Source organism: Channa argus, chromosome 9 (assembly GCF_033026475.1).
Source record: "Channa argus isolate prfri chromosome 9, Channa argus male v1.0, whole genome shotgun sequence".
Classification (NCBI taxonomy): domain Eukaryota; kingdom Metazoa; phylum Chordata; class Actinopteri; order Anabantiformes; family Channidae; genus Channa; species Channa argus.
This window is the reverse complement of record NC_090205.1, coordinates 18193419-18213339: the sequence shown is the minus strand read 5'-3', so window position 1 is coordinate 18213339 and position 19921 is coordinate 18193419. Positions and strand designations below refer to the sequence as shown.

General features: G+C 40.3%; 1 protein-coding gene across 15 annotated transcripts in view; it reads left to right on the top strand.

Moving 5' to 3' along the window:
- Positions 1 to 19921, top strand: part of map2 (microtubule-associated protein 2) — a 77408-nt gene that overhangs the window by 48548 nt on the left and 8939 nt on the right. For 5 of the 15 annotated variants that reach the window (XM_067515591.1, XM_067515594.1, XM_067515588.1 and 2 more), the window contains 14 exons: positions 1222 to 1311; positions 1861 to 1935; positions 4156 to 4371; positions 5851 to 6111; positions 7238 to 10540; positions 10643 to 10885; positions 11144 to 11281; positions 12412 to 12473; positions 13452 to 13583; positions 13746 to 13884; positions 14287 to 14343; positions 14448 to 14755; positions 18276 to 18413; positions 19600 to 19692. In XM_067515591.1, the coding sequence (XP_067371692.1) occupies positions 1222 to 1311; positions 1861 to 1935; positions 4156 to 4371; positions 5851 to 6111; positions 7238 to 10540; positions 10643 to 10885; positions 11144 to 11281; positions 12412 to 12473; positions 13452 to 13583; positions 13746 to 13884; positions 14287 to 14343; positions 14448 to 14755; positions 18276 to 18413; positions 19600 to 19692 (5255 nt within the window). Of the gene's footprint in view, positions 1 to 1221; positions 1312 to 1860; positions 1936 to 4155; positions 4372 to 5850; positions 6112 to 7176; positions 10541 to 10642; positions 10886 to 11143; positions 11282 to 12411; positions 12474 to 13451; positions 13584 to 13745; positions 13885 to 14286; positions 14344 to 14447; positions 14756 to 18275; positions 18414 to 19599; positions 19693 to 19921 lie in introns of all 15 variants that reach the window. The other 10 variants (XM_067515603.1, XM_067515604.1, XM_067515601.1 and 7 more) reach the window with 8 other exon arrangements.

The window sequence follows — 19921 nt, the reverse complement described above, 5'->3', positions numbered from 1 at the left end:
GTATATGTTTTAATGCAGAGACCAGTTTAGTAAATTGTCCCTATATGGCTCTCAAATTGCAGCACAATTACATATTACACATATGCATAAATCATTGTTCCTTGTTTGTTTAATCCTTCAGATTCATTAACTGTTTGTCTGTAGTAAAATGTCCATATTTAGCACATATTGCCTAACAGTGTCAGACAGCTAAACAGTGCTGACAGAATCTTTCTAAACATTGACGCTAGTATGAATCAGTAAGTCATTTTACACATTTCTGGAAGCTAAAATTGCACTTTATGACAGTGATTCTTTACCTTGAGTTAAAAAAAAACGAAAAGAAAGAGATTGAAAAAGAGACTGTGATGTTGAATGGCACCATGTTAACGGTTCAGGGACGTGGGCTCCATTTTGTGATTAATGTGTCTGCTACTAACCTGTGCTTACAACAGGTTACCTGCATATCCTTTGTTTGGCTCAAACTTTGTTTAAATCATTCATATTTGATGGAGATGGGAAGAGATGAAAAAGAAGAAAAGGGGCCTTACCTCAGTGCATTGCTTTACGTATCTCAGCTCTAGGGTCAACATATTATTTCTAAATTTAACATATTTTTAAAACCTCCTTTAAAATAATGCAGCTTATTTCCCCCACTGGGAAAAACATTATTTGTACTAGAGTTTTTTTTAACAGACTGTACACTGTTGTTTTGTCCAGGTTTGATTTTCAGTCTGCTTTTCTGTCAAGGATGCTGGGTTTCCATGGTGACACTCACAGCCTACACCAGCAGCCCTAGCATCCCTGCAGTTATGAAAAACATTTTGGCTCCATCACACTGGTTTTGAGTGATATGATTCAAAACTACAGTACATTGAAATTGATGATCACTTGTTTTGAGAAATTTTGTATATGTTTAACGTTGATTTATACCATAAAATTGGGCTGAGCATCACGCTGTCTCCCATAAGCATCTAGTTTTACATTCTCACCCAATTGTTTTTGCAGACTGAAGTTTGGAATGATCCCCAGTATAACCATGGTCCTCTCACTGTATGTGCTGAAACAGCAGGGGATTGAGTTCTTTTTTCCAGCCAGTCTTGGGATTTAACGTTTTTTGTTTTTTTTTACCGTCCACCTTAGGCGAGCTCTTCTGAATGCTTTTTAAAAATAACCCAAAGCTGATTTACCTTTGATGTGTGTGTGTGTGTGTGTGTGGATCTGTATAATTGTCTGGTTTAGAGCAAGTTTCAGCACGGATTGTGCAAGAAGTCACGGCAGAAGCAGTGGCAGTACTGAAGGGAGAACAGGAGACCCAAAGGCTCCCATCAGGTATCCACAAACACTTATCTAACACTGTTGAAAGTGTTAAATAAATAGACATTTCTTCTATCTAGTGTTCACAGGGAACTGGAGCCTGTACCAGGTTAAGCCCACTGTGTGGGTTCTTCTGATTGCATTGAAACTAGATTTACAACAGGACAGGACAAAACAGACATCACATACTGTACAAAAGTCAGGTCTCTTTTTTTTCATGGGAAGACAACAAGCTGCATTTTCAAAGAAAATACCAATATACCAAACTAAGCACAGCAAAGACTGGACTGTTTCCCATTCCCTGGTAATAATCCCCATTTACATCTAGAATGAAAATCTACAGCTGTGGTTAAAGCATATTTCAACAAGGCTTTCTACAAATAAAATACATATGTATACACTATTGATTTTACACGTCACAAGCCTGATAACCACTGCACATTATGTACAGCTGTAGATAATTTTTTGAGAAAAATCTGATAAAATGCCTCAAGTATAATTTTGTACTTGTACCCTGCACATCATCTCTTCATCTCTTTCATCCCCCTTATGTCCTTATTGCAGTTGAAGACACCACCAATCTGCCTCCCTCTCCCCCACCCTCACCTGCAGCAGAGCACTTTGGTCCTCTGGAACAAGGTAGGGCCAAATATATTATAAATGTGTTTATGGGAGTATGTCACTCATGGAGGAGAGTTTGGTTTCCTTCTTTCCCATGACAGTAGCTTCTAGAGGTTTGTGATTGCCAGCACACTGGGGTACTGATGTGGGTTGGCCTGGCCTGGAGGGGTACAACCCTCCTACTCAAGAAATGCCTAGGGGACAAGTCTCTAGGGGACAAACCACACATTGACATCCATTCAAGAAACCTGTACATGCCAGATTTGCCAAAAATAGGAACATGTTCTCCATTTTTAAGACATTAATTTCTCCCTGTTACCTCTTCCTCATAGTACACCTAATATTTGTATCTTCACCAGCATCACCATTTATCTTTGAAACAAAGAAGGGCTTACATGCATGACCACCTTGTTAAAACAAAATGCACTCATTTTTTTTGTATCATTTTCTTCTCCCAGTTTTCTTTTTAACCTCCACACCTTGCTGTCTTCCCATACACTAATATGACAGCCACGTTAGGAAACCCTCCAACTTCCTGTTTGTCAGTTGAATGAGGACTTAAGTTTTGCATGTCTGATCACAGTTGTATGTTACCATGTCATTGTCCGCTGTCCGTCTTTTTGTACGTGTTTGGCTGTGGCTACAACTCAAAGTTGTTTTTTATTTTAATTATTAAAGATTAATCATTGAGGTTGACACCCTCTATTTCATAGGGAACCTGGCCAGTATGGCAGGATTGCAGGCTTCAGTAAAATAATACATCATGGAGGCTCAAAAAAGCTCTGAACAGCTGTTAGCTCTATAAACATCCCTTGAAGACCCTTAGCCAGAGAATCCTCTCACTAAGACCGAAACCTACTGACTAAAGTAAGGTGGGAAAAAGGGTAATTAACTAATATTTACTAAAAATATTTAAAGCCATAAAAAAATTAAATTTTTAATGTTAGCACTGTTGTGCAATTCTTTTCTTTATCTTTGGAATTAAAGCAATGCAATCGTATTAGTCAGCTGTTTGCCAGAAGAAGTGCTAAAATCTATAATCTGCTTTTTGCTTGGCCTTTGTCTTTATGTCTGCTCACTCTGCACGAATGTATTGAGGAGATTGTGTAGGTGGACCAGCCATGCACAGATGGTCAGATTTGTTAATGTATGAATCAGAGACTGATCAGACATGATTGAAGTTAAGCCTTACATTCATGGGTGACTGTGTTTCATGTTCTTGACCAGACATAGTGGTAAACAGCTTAGTTCATTGATGTGTTATTGCATCTGAAGACATGATAAAAAAAGAAGAGGCACTGACAATCTCGGTCATCTCAGGACATCAGTTTAGTGTAGAGCTTGCGTAGCAGCAATGCCAAAACATATTTCAGATGATTTTTTTACTACTCTTGCTGCATATGTACTGTTTTACATGCATTTAATTACTTGCTGCATCGTATGTATTTTAATAAATGTATTATTATTTATGTAAGTGCGCTGCAATAATCTCTATGAAGCGATCCATCTTTTTGTTAGTCTTAGGGTATGGCTGGCCCAAAAAGTTTGTTCACCTTTGAGCTGCCACTCAAAGCTGAGCTGTCACTGTCTCCTTGTCAATGTCCTGTGTGTGTTATGTTTCTCCTTCTCTCAATCAAATGCAGTCCTCTTCTTGCATCCCCCTTTCTTGTAACTTTCTGTTTTCGTTACCCATTTTAAATGTTTCTCTCTCTTTATCTCCCTTTTCACTGCAAAAATGTGCATCTTAAAGAAGTAAAGAACCTGGTTACCTTTAATCATTTCCTATAACGTTCAAGGATGACTATCTGGCTCAAGTTGAAATAGTGATTTATCTTGTCTCCCAATCCAAATAACTTCTCATTGCCCGAAATCCCAGCGATTAGCTAAGCCATAATAAAAAATAAACTTACATGCTCTGAATTATGATATTTTAGCAAACTGTGACCGTTTTTCTTTTGTTTCGTTTTTGAAAACATAATAGTTGTAACATAAATTAGCAAAAGTTTTTAGTTTCTGACCAAATTTGCCAAAGTGCTGTTCAGATAGCATTGTGTTATTGTCATCAAAGATTCAATATTATGTGAAATCACCTTTAAGATGGGCATTCTTTGGCATGTTCTCCATTTTTTTATTGTTTTCTTCTTCCTCTTCCATGTGTTTCCTTCCTCTACACTCTCTCTTTTAGTCTGTGTCCAGATTTCCCTGCAGTTCTTCTCCTTGTGTCTGTCTTGTTTGTAGATGTAGGGGATGAGGAGGAGGCGGGCCCTCTCCGCCGCTTCCAAAATTCTCGGGAGAGGTGCAAGTTCCTCGCCCCCTCCATCTCAGTTTCCGTGCCCGAGGACGACCCCTACCACTCCGACGAGGAGTACTATGAGCACCCATTGTTCAGCCCAGAGTGGACGCACTCAGGCTCTCGCCCCACAGGGCAGGCAGTGGCCTTTAGACAGATTGAAGGTGAACCACGCATGGTTCCTCTTTGCCATTTCCCCCTCCATCTCCGCTCTCTTTCTTTCTCTCCTTTCTCTTTTTAACACCGATTTCCTCTTCTTCTGTGATTTGACCTCCCCCCACCCTACTTCCCTCCTTCCGTCTCTTCGTCAGTCCGTCTCTTCGTCTGTCTTTGTCTGTGTTTGTGTGTCTTGCAATGTTTATTCACTCAAAATTTGAGCAATTTCATATTTGTCATATTTCTTTCTTTTAATTCACCCAAACCCATTGCTACCTGTGGTTGCCATGCTGTTAACTGTAACACAGTGATGCCTCTAAAGTAGGACAATGTTTTATTGTAATTCAGCTAGTGGAGATAATATATTCATACATCAGTATGACCAAATGGCCCACGAAGCTGACTTTGGGGACATGACTGAAAGCTCAAGTGGCTTTTCTTAAAACCTTAGAGATATTGTGCATGACTAATAACCACTATGCACAAATTTCTCTACCGGTCATCTCTCAGAGTTTTGTTTTTGTTCATTCTTCAAGACAACTCCTCATTCGTTTAATTATGCTCTACCATGTCAAATTCCTGACTCTCATCCTGAACTACTCTTACATTCAATGTGACAACAAGGAAGACTTTCAGCTCCTCAGACTCACAAACAGATTTCGCGCAGTCGAAAGAAGAGATGTAAAGACTGTTGTTGACTGTGAAACAGAATAATATGCACATATTTTTATGCAGACTGGTTCTGGTGGCTAACTCTCCCAGACTCCCTCAACTGTCACTGTCAATGCTGATGAAAAACCTAGTGAAAAAAATGCTTTCACCAACATCTGCGTCACATGCAGCAACATTTGGTTGCAAAGCTGCCAAGCAGAATTTCTTCAAGCTGCAAAAGAACTCAAAATGTTATGCAAAGAATGCTGCTGAAGAGCAAAGCTGCATGCCTAGTCTGTGCTATTTCAACAGTTCGAGACACTGTTTTTTTTTTATTCCACTAAACTGTAGCTCTTTTTTAAGCTGCCAGACATTTCAGAAGCTAACTAAACACAAGTGCTTCTGCAATAGTGTAATGTGCCATGTGCTACTATATATATATATGTTTCCATTTTCCTTAACAACCTCAGTTATCAGTGATGGTAGGTCAGTTGTGTTCGCAATGTGTAAAAGAGAAAGTGTAATTTTATTGGTTTGAATTGGTGATTTTTATTTTTATTTTTTTACAAAACGTGATTATACATAATAGTGTAAATAATAGGAAAAGCATTTCATGCAAGTAGGAAAGTATAGAAGCACAATAAGACCATTCACATGCATTCACACAGCACTGTGTATTATATCTGTAATGCACCTATATCTGTTAACAGGCAAACAATTCAGGTCATGTTTTTCCAGAGCTGAAAGTGTCCCATCATAACTTGTGTTCTCACATAACCCAAGTCTGTGTTGCCTGTAGTCTTAATGTGTCCCCCTCTCACCCTGTTTTTGAGAAGAAGAGACCATGGAGGCTCTTACAGCTGAATACGAGGAAGAGGTGGAAGAGGAGGAGGAGGAGGATGAGGAGGAGGAGAGTGCAGAGGCAGCAGAGTCCGAAGCAGCTCTTGATGAGCAGCAGTGGAGCGGGGAAGAGCCCGAGCTGGACAGCCCCCAAACTGAGCCTTTAGAGCAGGCAGCTGAAGCAGCTAGTGCTACTGCAGAAAGCTCTATGGACAGAGAGGAGGAGAATGCAGAGGGTGAGGAGAGCCCTGACACAGGTGTGTCCTGCCCTCTGCTCTCCCTGCCTGCATGTTACTGCATTGTCCAGTGTATAAGAATGCCAGTTGTGATAAAGGGCACCTATAAACATACAAGCATTTTAATTCAGGTGGAATGGCAAGTAATCCTCCCTGCGTTCTGCTGCGGCTGCAAGGCAACACAGGCTTGTTGGTGAAAAGTCACATCTTTTAACTTAACCTGGTTTTATTCTTTGTTATCTTGCGCTTGTATTTTTCTTGATGTGTTCCTCTGGGCCGTGTGGGCATGATGAAGTGTTGCTGAACATAAAAAAAGCTTTTTTTGATTTATTTTTTATTTTTTTACTGCCATAAGCTTACAGGTTTCTTATTAAGCTGAAACATGGCTTGGAGCTGGTATGCCAGTGTGTACACCTTTTTCAACAATGAATCATCATTAGTAAACATATTGTCATCATATTTTTGTGCACAGAATTTGCAGGAAAATGTTATGTTGGCTGTCTCATGTTCAGTGTGTTACTATAGATCATCCAGTGCATTACTTTTAGAAAACATTTAAATCATCTGTGTTTTTGTAAGTTTTATTTTGTCACTATAGCTGGTGACACCATTTGGCATTTTTCTGTCACTCACCAGCAAGGTTCTTTTAGTTTTGTGCTAATCTTCTTTGAATGATGTAACGACATTCGGAAGTGAGTCAATATTCAACCCCAAAATTCATTTAACAAAATTATGTGAGCACGGATTTTTAGCTTGAAAAACTCTGAAAACACGTCGTAGTGTTGACAGAAGTGCTATTTGTTTTTTTGTTTTAATTTCAAATGTTTTGAAGAGTCGCATGGATACCCATCCCATCTCTTTATTTCTTGTATCCCATAAATTAGCATCACAGTTTCCTCATGCCGGTTCCGTCACATACCATGTCATATTGTCATCCATCTGTGACTTGGTGGACCCATAATCTCGCCGAACTTCTTGATTGATGGCCATATAATTGTGCTGTAAGTTTCTGAGGACAGCTTTGGCTGTTTCTGTGATAACAGCTTTCCCAGTCCCTGCAATAATAAGTATATATCTCACTTGCAGCATGCCAAAGCAACACTTTTCTATGTTGAACAAAACAGCCAACTTACAGATGTCCTTTCAGCTTTGAAGATGGACTCAGACAAGCAAGGCAGTGGGTCCATGAGCCCAGACAGCATTGGATCAGAGAAACGCCCAGAAGAGTTTTTTGAACCCCAGATCCAAGAGTTCTTTGCTGGTGAACGAGTTGTACCGGAGAGCCCAACCATGGATATGCCGTCGTTTGTACCTCCAAATGTTGAAGCCAAAGAACCTGCCAGATCCCTCACACTTCAGCCTACATATGGTGAGCCCATCACAGTGTCAGAAAAGCAGGCATCAGTGGAGGTAGTAGAGATAAGTACTATCGGTGCTCCTTCTGATTTCTCTTCCATGGGAGTCAAAGTTCAAGGAGAAGATTCAAAAGCAGATGCAGGAGACAGATCTGGCATGTCAGCATATTTTGAAACATCAGCCATGAAAGATGATGAGGCTTCCCAGTGTAAGGGTGAGGGGTATTATGAACTCAGCAGAGCCAGTGATGAGAAGAGTACAGTTGATCCCACATCACTAGCTGAAGCCCAAGACAAATCTGAGACAAAAAAACATACAGCTGAAGACACTAGAGTGTTCACTGTTCCTGACAGGAGTAATGAATGCAGGCTTTCACCTGGTAAACTGGCCTTAGAGCAGAGGAGTTACTCACTTAACATCACCATTGGAGCAATGGATCCGAGTGGCCAAGGTAGACCAAGGAATTTCTCCCCACTGGCCACAGATATCATGTCATACACTAGTGGAAGTCTAGATGATTCAGCAGACTACCTCCCAGTCACTACACCTTCTGTTGATAAGCCTCCATCCTTCCCTCCCCTGATCCTGGAGACTGCCGCTTCTGTCACTTCCGATTCCTCATCTCCTCCACTGACTAGGGCCACCGAACCAGTTTCCAAGCCCAGCTCTGAACCAGAGTCTCCAGAATCACCTCAGCCCCTTAAAAACAACTATAAAAATGGCACAGTAATGACCCAAGACTTGCCTGAAATGCTGGACCTTGCTGGTACCCGTTCTAGAGTGGCATCAGAAAACACTGAGCCAGAAATCATCAGAAGAAAATCAATGCAGGCTGATGCTCCTGCCTTTGCTGATGACCCACTGGCTAGTCTACTTTCAGGGGAACAGAGTCCCAGGACCAGAGGAAGCGAGAGTCAGCTGGAAGAGATGGGCTATTGTGTGTTCAGTGAATATTCAGGGCCCATGCCTTCCCCTGCAGATGTGTTCAGCCCTACAGATACTACTACACAGGTCTTTACCCCCTCTGTCCTAGAGGAAAAAGTGGCTGAGCAGGCAAGAAAATTAGCAGTCAGAGACACGTCTGTGGAGGACAAGAGTCAGCCATCGGGAACTGCCGAAGCCACGGAGAAAGACCAGAAAGGTGCAGAGAAAGATGATTCTGCTAAAGAAAATGCCAAGGACATTGCAGATTATCCGTCCACTAAATCTGCAAGTGAGCAAGAGAAACTTCCTGTTCAACCAAGTGAAACTTTTGTGACTCCGACTGTCACTGTGACACTAGAAGAAGGTGGGAGGACGGTAAGTGAGACTGAACAACAAGGCAGCGGTGAAGGCTCAGCATCAGAAACTGAGATTGCTGACTATGAGAGGCAGATCCGTAAATTAGAAATGGAGGATAGGCCTCTTAGTTTGGAGGAGGAACGAGAACTTCAGGAGCTCCGGGAGAAGGTGAAGCTTGTCCACCAGGAGGCATATGAGGAAGTGGATGCTGAAGATGTGTACCAGCTGACTGGCGTGGCCAAAGACAGAATTGCCAGACCTGTTAAAACTTCTCCTACTTCATCTGTGGAGAGCAACATAGATGATGACAAGTTGCTCTCCCCTGTGCTTTCACCTTCCAAGCTCAAACAAAGAGAGGTTTATGGCTCCCCTAAAAGAACAGCTTCAGCAGTGTCGCCAAAATACAAAGACGAAGAGGCAATGGAGAAAAAAATAAGAGAAGCGCAAGAGAGGGAAGCGGCTGAGAAGAGATCCAAGGAAGAGGCAGAAAATAAGGAAAAGGAAAAAAAAGAGAGAGAAGAAAGAGAAAGAAAAGAGAAAGAAGAGACAGACAGAATACTGAGGGAAGAGAACGAGAAGAAGGAGAAAGAACAGAAAGAGCAGGAGATGAAAGAAAGATTAGAGAAAGAGAAGAAAGAAAGAGAAGAAAGAGAGAAGAAAGAACAAGAAGAGAGGGAAAAGATTGAGCAAGAGGTGAGAGAAAGGAAGGAAAGAGAGGAAAAAGAAAGAATGGAAAAAGAGTTGAGAGAGAAGGAGGAGAAAGAAAAGATGGAAAGAGAATTGAGAGAGAAGGAGGAAAAAGAAAGGATGGAAAGAGAATTGAAAGAAAAGGAGGAGAAAGAAAAGATAGAACGAGCATTAAAAGAAAAGGAGGAGAAAGAAAAGCTGGAAAGAGAATTGAAAGAAAAGGAGGGGAAAGAAAAGAGAGAGCAGGAACTGAAAGAGAAGGAAGAAAAAGAAAAAAGGGAACGGGAACTGAAAGAAAAGGAGGAGAAAGAAAAGAGAGAGCAGGAACTGAAAGAGAAGGAAGAGAAAGAAAAAAGAGAACGGGAACTGAAAGAAAAGGAGGAGAAAGAAAAGAGAGAGCAGGAACTGAAAGAGAAGGAAGAAAAAGAAAAAAGAGAACGGGAACTAAAAGAAAAGGAGGAGAAAGAAAAGATTGAAATAGAACTGAAAGAAAAGGAAGAAAAAGAAAAAAGAGAGCGGGAACTAAAAGAGAAGGAGGAGAAAGAAAAGAAGGAAAGGGAAGTGGAGATGGAAGAGAGAGAGAAAGTATCAGAGATGAACAAAATGTTTGGAGAAAAGTCTGAAGAGATAGCTAGACAACCAGACTCTGAATGTGCTGTGGAGGTTGACAAGGAGGAAGATGAAGGTGAGGAAGGGCTGTTAGAGAAAGCAGGGGCAGGAGCTGCAGCAGCTTTGCTTAAAGACATCCCAGAGACTCGTGCTGCCATTGAATCAGTGGTGACAGTCGAAGATGATTTTATCACAGTGGTCCAGACCATCGATGAGGCAGAGGAGCCGGGGCACAGCGTTCGTTTCTCGGCTCCCACTGAGCCCGAAGGCCTTTGCATCGCTCCTCGGAAGGAGGAAGAAGACGAAGAGGAAGAGGAGGAGGAGTCGGTGGAGCTGGCCCAAGAAGCAGATGTGGAGGCTGCCAGTCTAGAGGAGGTGGGTGATGTTCCTGAGACCCCTGCCTCTCCTGAGAAGGAAGCTCAAACCATAGAAACTGAAGGGCTGACAGAAAGCTACGACAGAGATGAAACCACAATGGACGACTCCATCCTGGACAGCTCCTGGATTGACACACAAGGTGAGCTCTTATTTTTTCCTGGTTCTCTCTCTGCTTTAAAGAAAAACATTAAATGCTGTTGTTGTGTTTCATGCTTTTCCATGTCCCCTTGGCACATTGTAGATGACGATAAGAGCATGTTCACAGAGCAGATTGAGCCATTGCCCATGATTCCCAGCCCAAACAAAAAGCCTGCCGTGCTTCAGAACAAGCAGACACAACAGAAGAGGACTGAGAATCAGGAGAAGCCAGTCAAACCAAAGGCCAAGGGAGTGCGGACCAAAGGTCGCATCTCCACACCTGAACGCAAAGCTGTCCGCAAAGAACCTGTCTATATCCCCAGAGAGGAAGTCAAGAAGAAAAAAGGTTCTTCTCATTTTCTTTAATTCCGATTGCTCCTGTTTTATAGCCTTTACATCTGTTTGTATGAAAATCAAAAAATGTGCAGACTTAAATCAGCTGTTTTTAATATAGTTTTTAATATACTTCAACAAAAAAAAAGTAATAATATGGTGATCAAGGGACTCAACAGTTTGCTGTATTTTGAGTTTCTCAGCATCAGTCTCTGCTTATTGTTGTGTCTCTTTTCTTTTGTCAATGGCCCTGTTTCCTCTGATGGTGTAGCTGTGATAAGAAAGACTGAGCTTACCAAAAAAATGGAGACTCAGTCTCAGTCCCCATCCAAGAAGAATGTTATGAAACCAGCAGTACGCCAGACCCGCCCCACCCAGCACCACTCCTGCCCCAGAAGGAGGTTCACAGGTGACACATTGCCTCATTCTGTCACACAACTGGTGATTTCTACCGGAGAGTCACTAGAAAAGCATTTCCCATTAAATTTTCCCCTCACTGTCACGGTCCATTTGATTTCACCATAGATTTTGACCATTTTACCATTTTCTTTTTTGGTTACAGTACTTTGATTTGTCGTGTTTGTTTCTTTGTATTTGAACACAATAAAAACTGATTTTTGTATTTGTTTGTTTGTTTTTCCTTTTCTTTTGTTTCATGCTCATTCTCTTTCTCTCTCAGTCCATGGCTTAAAGAATAACTTCACACCTGGCTCAAAAGTGTGGTTTCACTCTGCTTGAGCGTGTATACTGCATGTGTGCTCAGACGTGCACTTTGTGTATCTGTACACAGACTAAACTTACTATGCATCGCTACAAAGAGTTAAGCAAAAAGACCTGATTTAAGTTTAATGCATGCTTCACATATCTTACCATTATAGTTGAGCTTTTGGTGCTGTGCTGATATGCAAAATCAATAATGATAATGATTTTTATATTTATTCAAAATATTTTGAAGCTTGAAAAAGACTAACAAACCAGTTTGACCTCTCTGGTCTTTTCAAGAATTACATATTCACTATAAGCTCATTTTAACCCTAAGTTCACCCATGCAACAAGAAATTCCTGGTTGATCCATGAACCTGATACCTCAAAGACTGCTTTATCCCAGACACTTGCACTTCATTTCCCCCTGATGAATTAAATGTGTTGCAGATGATGAAAGCTCAGTATACTGCAGCGGTGCCCCAATTAGAGTATTTTCGAGGGTTGTCTTATATAATACAAAATCCCCCATTCTGTATGATATCTTGCCAAATCTTTGCAGAAAGGAGCTCTAAAGAAGGCAACGGAACATTCGATTTGTCATTTAGCTTAAAACTAAATATTTTAGAATGCAAAGCTACTCATGGCATCTGTATTTTTATGTTTCTGCACTTAAGAATATAGCCTCTCAAGTATGAAAATAAGGAAAGAATCATTCTTAATTTGACATTTCAAAGGCTTTAACTTCTTTTCCTTCTGTGTATAAAGGTTAACACAAGGCTTCTGTCTATAACATTTAGATTTTTATGAAATTCTGTTTCCTTCTCTGTACCTCAGAGTCCCTTCCAGACAGCCGTCAGCCTCTCAGTGTTGCAAGACAGTCTCGTGACAGAGCATCGGTAAGTAAACTTAAGCAGTGCAGTAATGGCAACACTTGGAACCAAATGACAGAGAACCCGAGTCACAGTTTGGGTTTGTGTTAGAACAACTAAACAGTCCTAAACAGTTCTCACTGACTGACCACTGAAAATTATGCTTGGCAACATTTGATCTGCTGTCTCTCTCCGTATTTTTAGTGGGACAGATTCCAGTGACTACTTCTTGCTAATAGTGTGGAACTGCTTCTACACACGTTGTCTTGCATATCTTTAGTGCAGACACAGAAACATTGCACACTACATTATTTAGGCAAAATAATTATCTCTAGAATTACCACTTTTTCTCTTGTGACTTTCAGAACAACCTAATCAACAATTCAGATAAGCACATCCCATACAGTTTAAGCGAGTGCTCTCATTTCAGTTTTAATCCCTGCATGTTTTCTTTAGCTTCTTTCTGTTTTTGGTAGCTTTTTTATATTGCTACTGTTGCCCTGTTAATAAGTTTTGCACAAGTAGACAAGACAGATCCATTAAGCGTGTTTTTTCACTGAGTGGGTGTTTAAATCACCCTGTGACATTTCTCCAGCGGCTGTGGTCGTGACTCCATTTTACTCCTCCACCATAGTAATGACAGTTATTGTGTCTAAAATAACACAGTTTCTGCATTTCTTAAATGTCATGTCATTACAACATACTTTAAAGTGTATTCTGTCAGTTTGAGCCCACATCATTTTTGATTTATACTTTTTATATTTTTTACAATTCTTACTGACATGTTCACATTGGATGTACCTGAATGTGTGTTTTGTTTTGGGCTGTGACAAGATCTGATGTAAATATCTCACTCTTCCTCCTACAAAAGATACAGTACATCAGACCTTTTGCACTAATAATGCATGTTATACCATTTATTGTCACTTCTGTTTTGTCACCTTGTGTCCTGTATTTTGGTGTTGTGCTACTCACCCACTGGGCCCCATCATTGTCCCATCTCAGTGCCATGGCCGTTGTTTGCCACTAACAAAGATCCCCACCTGCGTATCCAGACTGGCTGCCTCATTAAATAGACCTCATCCATCCTCACTAGAGCCTCAAAGCTACCCAATATTACAGAGACTCATAGCCAAGGTAGGTGGATGGTAAAACTGCAAATTAGCTGCAGGACTTCTGAAAAGAACATAACAATGATTTGTGTTTTTGTAATACCACCCAACTCTATCTTTTGTTTTCATAAATCACAATTTCGCTGACCTAACTATCTCCCTTTTGTCTCTCTTTGTGTACCAAAAGGATGGTGGATCACGGAGTCCAGACAAGAGCTCCTCTCTGCCTCGACATGCCATTCTTAGTCACCGTGGATACCAAGACCACGAGGAGAGTTCCACCTCCATCACCAGCTCTGGCTCCACAGCTCCTCGCAGACCCACATGTAGGCTGCCGCTTCAATTGCTAACCAATTGCCTTTGTAAAAATTCTGTCTTTTGGTGGCTTTAGGGAGTCCAACACCAACAGCTTACACCAACACCCTCCAGGATGGGTCAAAACAACAGTGATTCAGCCAGTATACTCTGCCAAAGCTGATCAGTGATTTCTTGAATATTAAATATGTCTTTGCTTTTAGAAATGTTTAAGGCACACTTGAGTTTTAAGGTAATATTTTTCACACAATGAAAGTTGTGATTGATGGTTTTTCAATGAATAACTAACTTTTAGTACAGATACAGGTGAATGCTTTTGGAAGTGGGCTACTAACAAGCCCAGATTCTCCGTTTTCTTTCTTCCTTTTTCTTGTTACTAAATGTTAAACTTTTTTATCTTTTGCGCTTTGTAGCATTTCGCCCTGAGATGAGGGCAGAGCACAGGACAGGACGAGCCCCTAGCATGACAGGTAGAAGAGATTTTCTTTTTGTAGTAGCACAAAATACACACAATACTTGTTGCAACGATAGAACCTTATCATACTCCAACTTTGACCCGTTTACTTCTAACCAGTTACCGAATCAGTGCGGTCCCGGTCAGTTCGCAGTGGCCACTCAACCCCCCGCACCCCTGGTTCCACAGCCATCACTCCAGGGACCCCGCCCAGCTACTCATCATCTTCAAGGACCCCTGGAACACCTCGCTCTCTCAGTTTGATTTCCCAGGAGAGAAAAGTGGCCATAATTCGCACCCCACCCAAGTCGCCTGCCACCACACCCAAGCAGCTTCGCATCATCAATCAGCCACTGCCTGATTTCAAGAACATCAAGTCCAAGATTGGCTCCACAGAGAATATCAAGTACCAGCCCAAAGGAGGACAGGTAACGCTCTTCTCTCACACTTCACCCACAACCTGTAGCTTCTGACTTTCAGTATTTCTTTATGTCTTGCTCCTGTTGTATGCAATGTCTTATTCTTATTCAATGTCACTCCTTCTGTCCATTTACAGTACATGTAGATATCACCTGCATCAGACAAAATCCCAGATTCTGTTTAATGTCTGAACTATAAAACAATGACAATTGACAATCTTTGGAATCAATATGCAACAGAAACGGTGCTGGTATGAACTGTATTGTAAAGTCTCTTTTTTTATAAAATTGGACTTTTTGTTCTGCCTTGATTTGCTAATTTCCCATTACCCTTCTCACTCTTACCTGTGCCTCTACCCCCTAACTACTCATTACGCTGTTAGTCTTTCAATCATCCTGCTGAGTCATAATAAGGAAAAATGGGAAATAAGGGTGTTCTGTGAAGAAAAAAAGAATTTTTCAGAAAGTTTCTTACCAAGCCATGAAATACTACCAGACTAAAGACAATAAATAAAAATGTATATGTTTTTTTCTAGAAAGACCAGCTTAGATCAAAGCTACATTTCTGATATATTGTTAGAATGTCAGTATCCAACACTCAGCTCTGCAGTCCTCAGTTTTCACCTCATTTAGTTACCAGCCAGTGTGGTCTAATTCCACTGTTTTCCCTATAAGAAACTATAGGAAGCTGTTTAGAGCAGACAAGCTCCCTCACAAGATTAAATGCATTCTGTCTTTTGTGAAGGCAAGGCCTATGATAACGGTGTCCCTGGGGAAGGTAAAGCAATAAATGGTCCTATGAGTGACGAAAGCAATGGTACATTTAACAAAATGTGAGCCTTAAATTGGTCAAATTCCCTTAAAGAGCTGTTTATGTTGTTCTGTGTCTGGTAGATAAAGTATGGAAGTAGTGCATCAGGGTTTTTTTGCTGTAAATAAAATACAGACTGAATTGACCATATTTCTTACACTGACAAGATATCAAGTAAAATTTACACCCGTACACGTGTCATATTTGTACTTTCTTAACTTAATTTTACCAAGTCTGATGCCCCATATTTCAATAAGTCAGCTCAGAGACATTGATGTCTCTGAGCATCAGAACTGTGAGCTGTATTTGTCCCTTCAGTTTTACCCCTTGGCTCTGTGAGCTGAGGACAGCGCTTCCACCAGCAGAAAACGGCATTTCAAGTAGTTTTTTCTGTAGCTCCACAGAATATGCATTAGCAGTGTGTTTGGGATTGTATGTTCTACTGTTTGACAAATGTCTTGTTCCAGCACGAGTGTGAAACAAAGTCAGCGCTGCAGGAAGAGGCATAGTAATGAAAACAGCCGTGTGTCTGTAGTCATCAGCTCTTACAAGCCTCCACTGATGACCTGATTAGGAGTCTAAGTGTTTGGCTGACATCTTTATGACTTCCCAAGTTTCTCTAGTGATTTGTGCAGCCAGCCACAAAATAGGAAGGGATCGTGCCCCAAAAGCCTTCCTGTTATTTTCAGAAGAATTGCCCTAAGTGCAGTTTCTGTGCATGTTTGCATGTGTATTTGTGCATGCATGCATGGATGCTGAATTCTAACCACTGGCCGTGTTAAAGCTGAAAACATTTTTTCTGTCATGCTAATCACTTGGTGTGTACAGACAAATATACTGTATCAGGAGGGTCGTGCAGATAAAAATCACCAAATGCACCATTTGTGTGATGATGTCTTTGGAATCCTAGTGCTTCCCATCATGGGCTACACTTTAAGGAGTTTTAACCTTTTTAGAAGGATTTTAGTCAGTAATGTGTCTGCTTAAAGTTGTTAACATTACACACCTGTGTGCATCTGTTATCTGTAAAACAGGCTTCTTTGTGCACATTCACGTAACCCCTACATTATCATTGGAGGAATGGATTCATCTTGGTGCAGACTTAGTGTTTTTTGAGTCTTACAGTAAAGTGCTTCAAAGCCTTTCGGCTTGTCCCTTCAGGGGTCACTACAGTGGAAAGTGTTCCGCACGTTGATTTGACATGTGTTTTTATGCCGCATGCCCTTCCTGCAGCAACCGTCCCACCAAAGTGGCCTTTGGTGGCTGGGCTGGGCCACACCTGGTGGTGTGGGATTCAAACCCACGGCCCTCTGCATCCCAACCCAATGCTCTACCACTGAAGCCACTAGGCCCCCTTTTACAGTAAAGTGCTTGTATGTAAAAAAAAAACAGTATCATAAATACAAATAGACTAGACTCCCTCATTCATTTGAAATTGGGTGGCCAAAACTTTAGAACCTCTTCTTATAATGCAATCAAGTACAACTCCACCACCCACTATAATCTCAATAATAGAATTATCACCTTTCTGACGGTTTCAACATAAAAACTGAGAAATTATAACGAAAGTATAATAAGTATAATTGACGTAGATTTTCGCTAGACTTGTACCTCACTTGTAAGTTGATTCGGATAAATGACTAAATGTAAATGTAAATGTAATTAAAGTAGACTTCATGCTGCCATATTAGATTGCATTAGAGTGTACAGGTGTACCTAATAAAGTGGTAAGTGAGTGTAAGTTATGTAGCCTATTTGTGTTTTAAAAAACCCTGTAATAATTTCTTCATACATTAAGTGCAGTATGAACACCCTAGAAAATATTTTTACTATACAGATAATTTATTAATTAAACAAAATATAGCGGCAGGATTAACATTAACATCAGCAGTAGCACAATCACAAATCATCTTAAATGAGTGTTGTAGGTTGTAAATAGTGTTTGGTTTTGTGTCTAGAGACCTGAAGAATGTAGACTATGTTTATCCACAGGCCTTCACAGTGTGTGTCCGCGTCTCACCCTTGGGTGACATTTGGGGTGTTCTACAGACTCAAACTGATGTTGGCAGCTTGTACCTAAACAAAGGGGTGACTGTCTGGGCAAAGCTATTGGCCTGATTCCCCGAGTTCTCTTTGGCTACTAGCAGCCTGACACACAGAATTAAATTTGTCTTAAAACTGCTCATGTGATGAAATGTCTCAATGGAGCAAATCTGTGTTTAAAGAGGTTTATGAAGAAGTGTCTAGACAGCAGGAATGTTGCTATATTTATTTCAAAAGTGGATTTCAGAAAAATACCTATTAGATGGAAAAAAGAACTGTGGCAAAAAATTTTAGTTCCCTGTCACGCAGTTAGAGAAAAGTTGGAGCTATCATAGTCCTCTTCTCAACACAGTTTGTCTGTCTTGTGTCCCCTGTTACAGAAAGAACCAGTTTTCTGTATTGTTATTGTTGTGCCGTCATGCAGTAGGCTCCTATTGCAACTGTGTCAGAAACATGACATGTTTTGAACAGCTTTTAGTATATTAGAGACTGTACTTTAGAGTCCTCTCAAGCCACAACTGAAATGCAATATTTTAGTCACACACAGAAGTACAACCAGCAGTTTTCATATGACTGAAATGAGTAGTTCCATTAACCATGCAGCCCCTGTAGTGAGCCCTCCCCAGCCCATAGCTACATCTCTGCCACTGACATGTCCAATAACTGTTGTCTTAGAAGCACAAGGACCAAAATATTCCAACAGATGCAAACAAACGCAAGGCCTCCTGGATCTGGAAGTCAGTGCTGCATCTGATCTCCGTTACTCTGTGCCTGTCAGCGGGACACAGTGTGATCTGGACCCAAAACCTGCTGGTATACCTGAGAATTTAATTATAGCACCATGTGTTTTAGATAGACCCTGTATAAGAGTGTACTACTGGAGCGAATATAAAACCTAAACTATGTTAAATGTAATTAAATAGTGCATACAGAAAAGCTTTAAAGGCTTTTAATGATTAGCTGTTGTGATATTTGGCCAAACCTATACCACTTAAGTTGGTATCCAGATACTAACTTTAGTTCACCTCCATTGAGGTGATTGCTCATCTTTAAGTTTAAAGATTCATCTTTAAATAAATGTAATGAAAAGTAAACATTTTGAAGCATGAAGTATATACAGTAAATTGTCAAGCGGAACAAGACAGGCTGAAGTAAACAGACTGAAACAAAGGACGTCATTTTTGTTTTTTTACATTGAACTTATAAATGCACCATTTCAATTAAAGTATAATCAATTACATTGCAATATTGTTTAATAATTTATTTTTTTTATTAATTATAAATATGTTATTTGAGGTTATAATTAAGATATAATATATATTTGTAATTTATAGTGACATATTTCAGCGGCACACTTCAGGGTCTGTAGTTTTCAACAATTACAGGAATACACCACGTTTCTGGCCAATGCAATATTGTGTAAATGCTAGATTCCAGTAACCCATTGGTCACTAATGTTGATGAGACATTGAGGAAAAAGACAATTGTATTCAATGGTTGTTGAAAATAGGACAAATTTCTAAAGTTGTTTTTCACACATGAACTTTAACTACAATGTTAATTAATGGTATTTCCAATTCTCTAGACCAGTTAGAGATGTCATTAAAAAGCGTCATTATCAATTAAATATTATCATAAAGATTTAATGTTACTTAATGAAAAACATAGCAATGTGTTGTGAAGTTTAACACCAGACAACTGGAACAATTAATTAAGGTTCTGATGGATGACAAATTCGACAACTTTACAAAAACTTGGTGTATGCGTTTCTCCCATTAGACCACTTCGCAGTAATTGTGTCACAAATAAATAGTGTGAACATCTCCCACAGTCTGAACACTTCCTCCATACTCAGTAACACTAAAGGGAATGTAGATGTTGTAAATTAGACATTTTATATCCATGAATACTCTAGTTTCTCCTCCCTGTAGCATTATAGCAACTATTCATTCCCATCCACCATGTAAAAAGTCCAAACCATGTGTTTATTTCTCCATAGATTCATATTTTAAACAAGAAGGTGGACTTCAGTCACGTGCTGTCAAAAAGCAGCTCCAAGGATAATCTGAAGCTCTCTCCCCGAGAAGGCAATGTATGTACAGTACCCTTTCATTGTTGAGGAGATGGGTGATGGTCATAGTTTGTCAGTATGTCCATTTAATTCCCATATGTGCAGTATGGTTTAATTTTAGTCTCATGTGCACGACTGTGCTAGTGTTTTAGTTTGTACTTTATGTCCAACCCCTCTGTTGCCACTTCAGTTTGTAACTTACAATTTATTGTCTCTCCTTTCACCTAGATTGAGAGTGTCATTTTGGTTG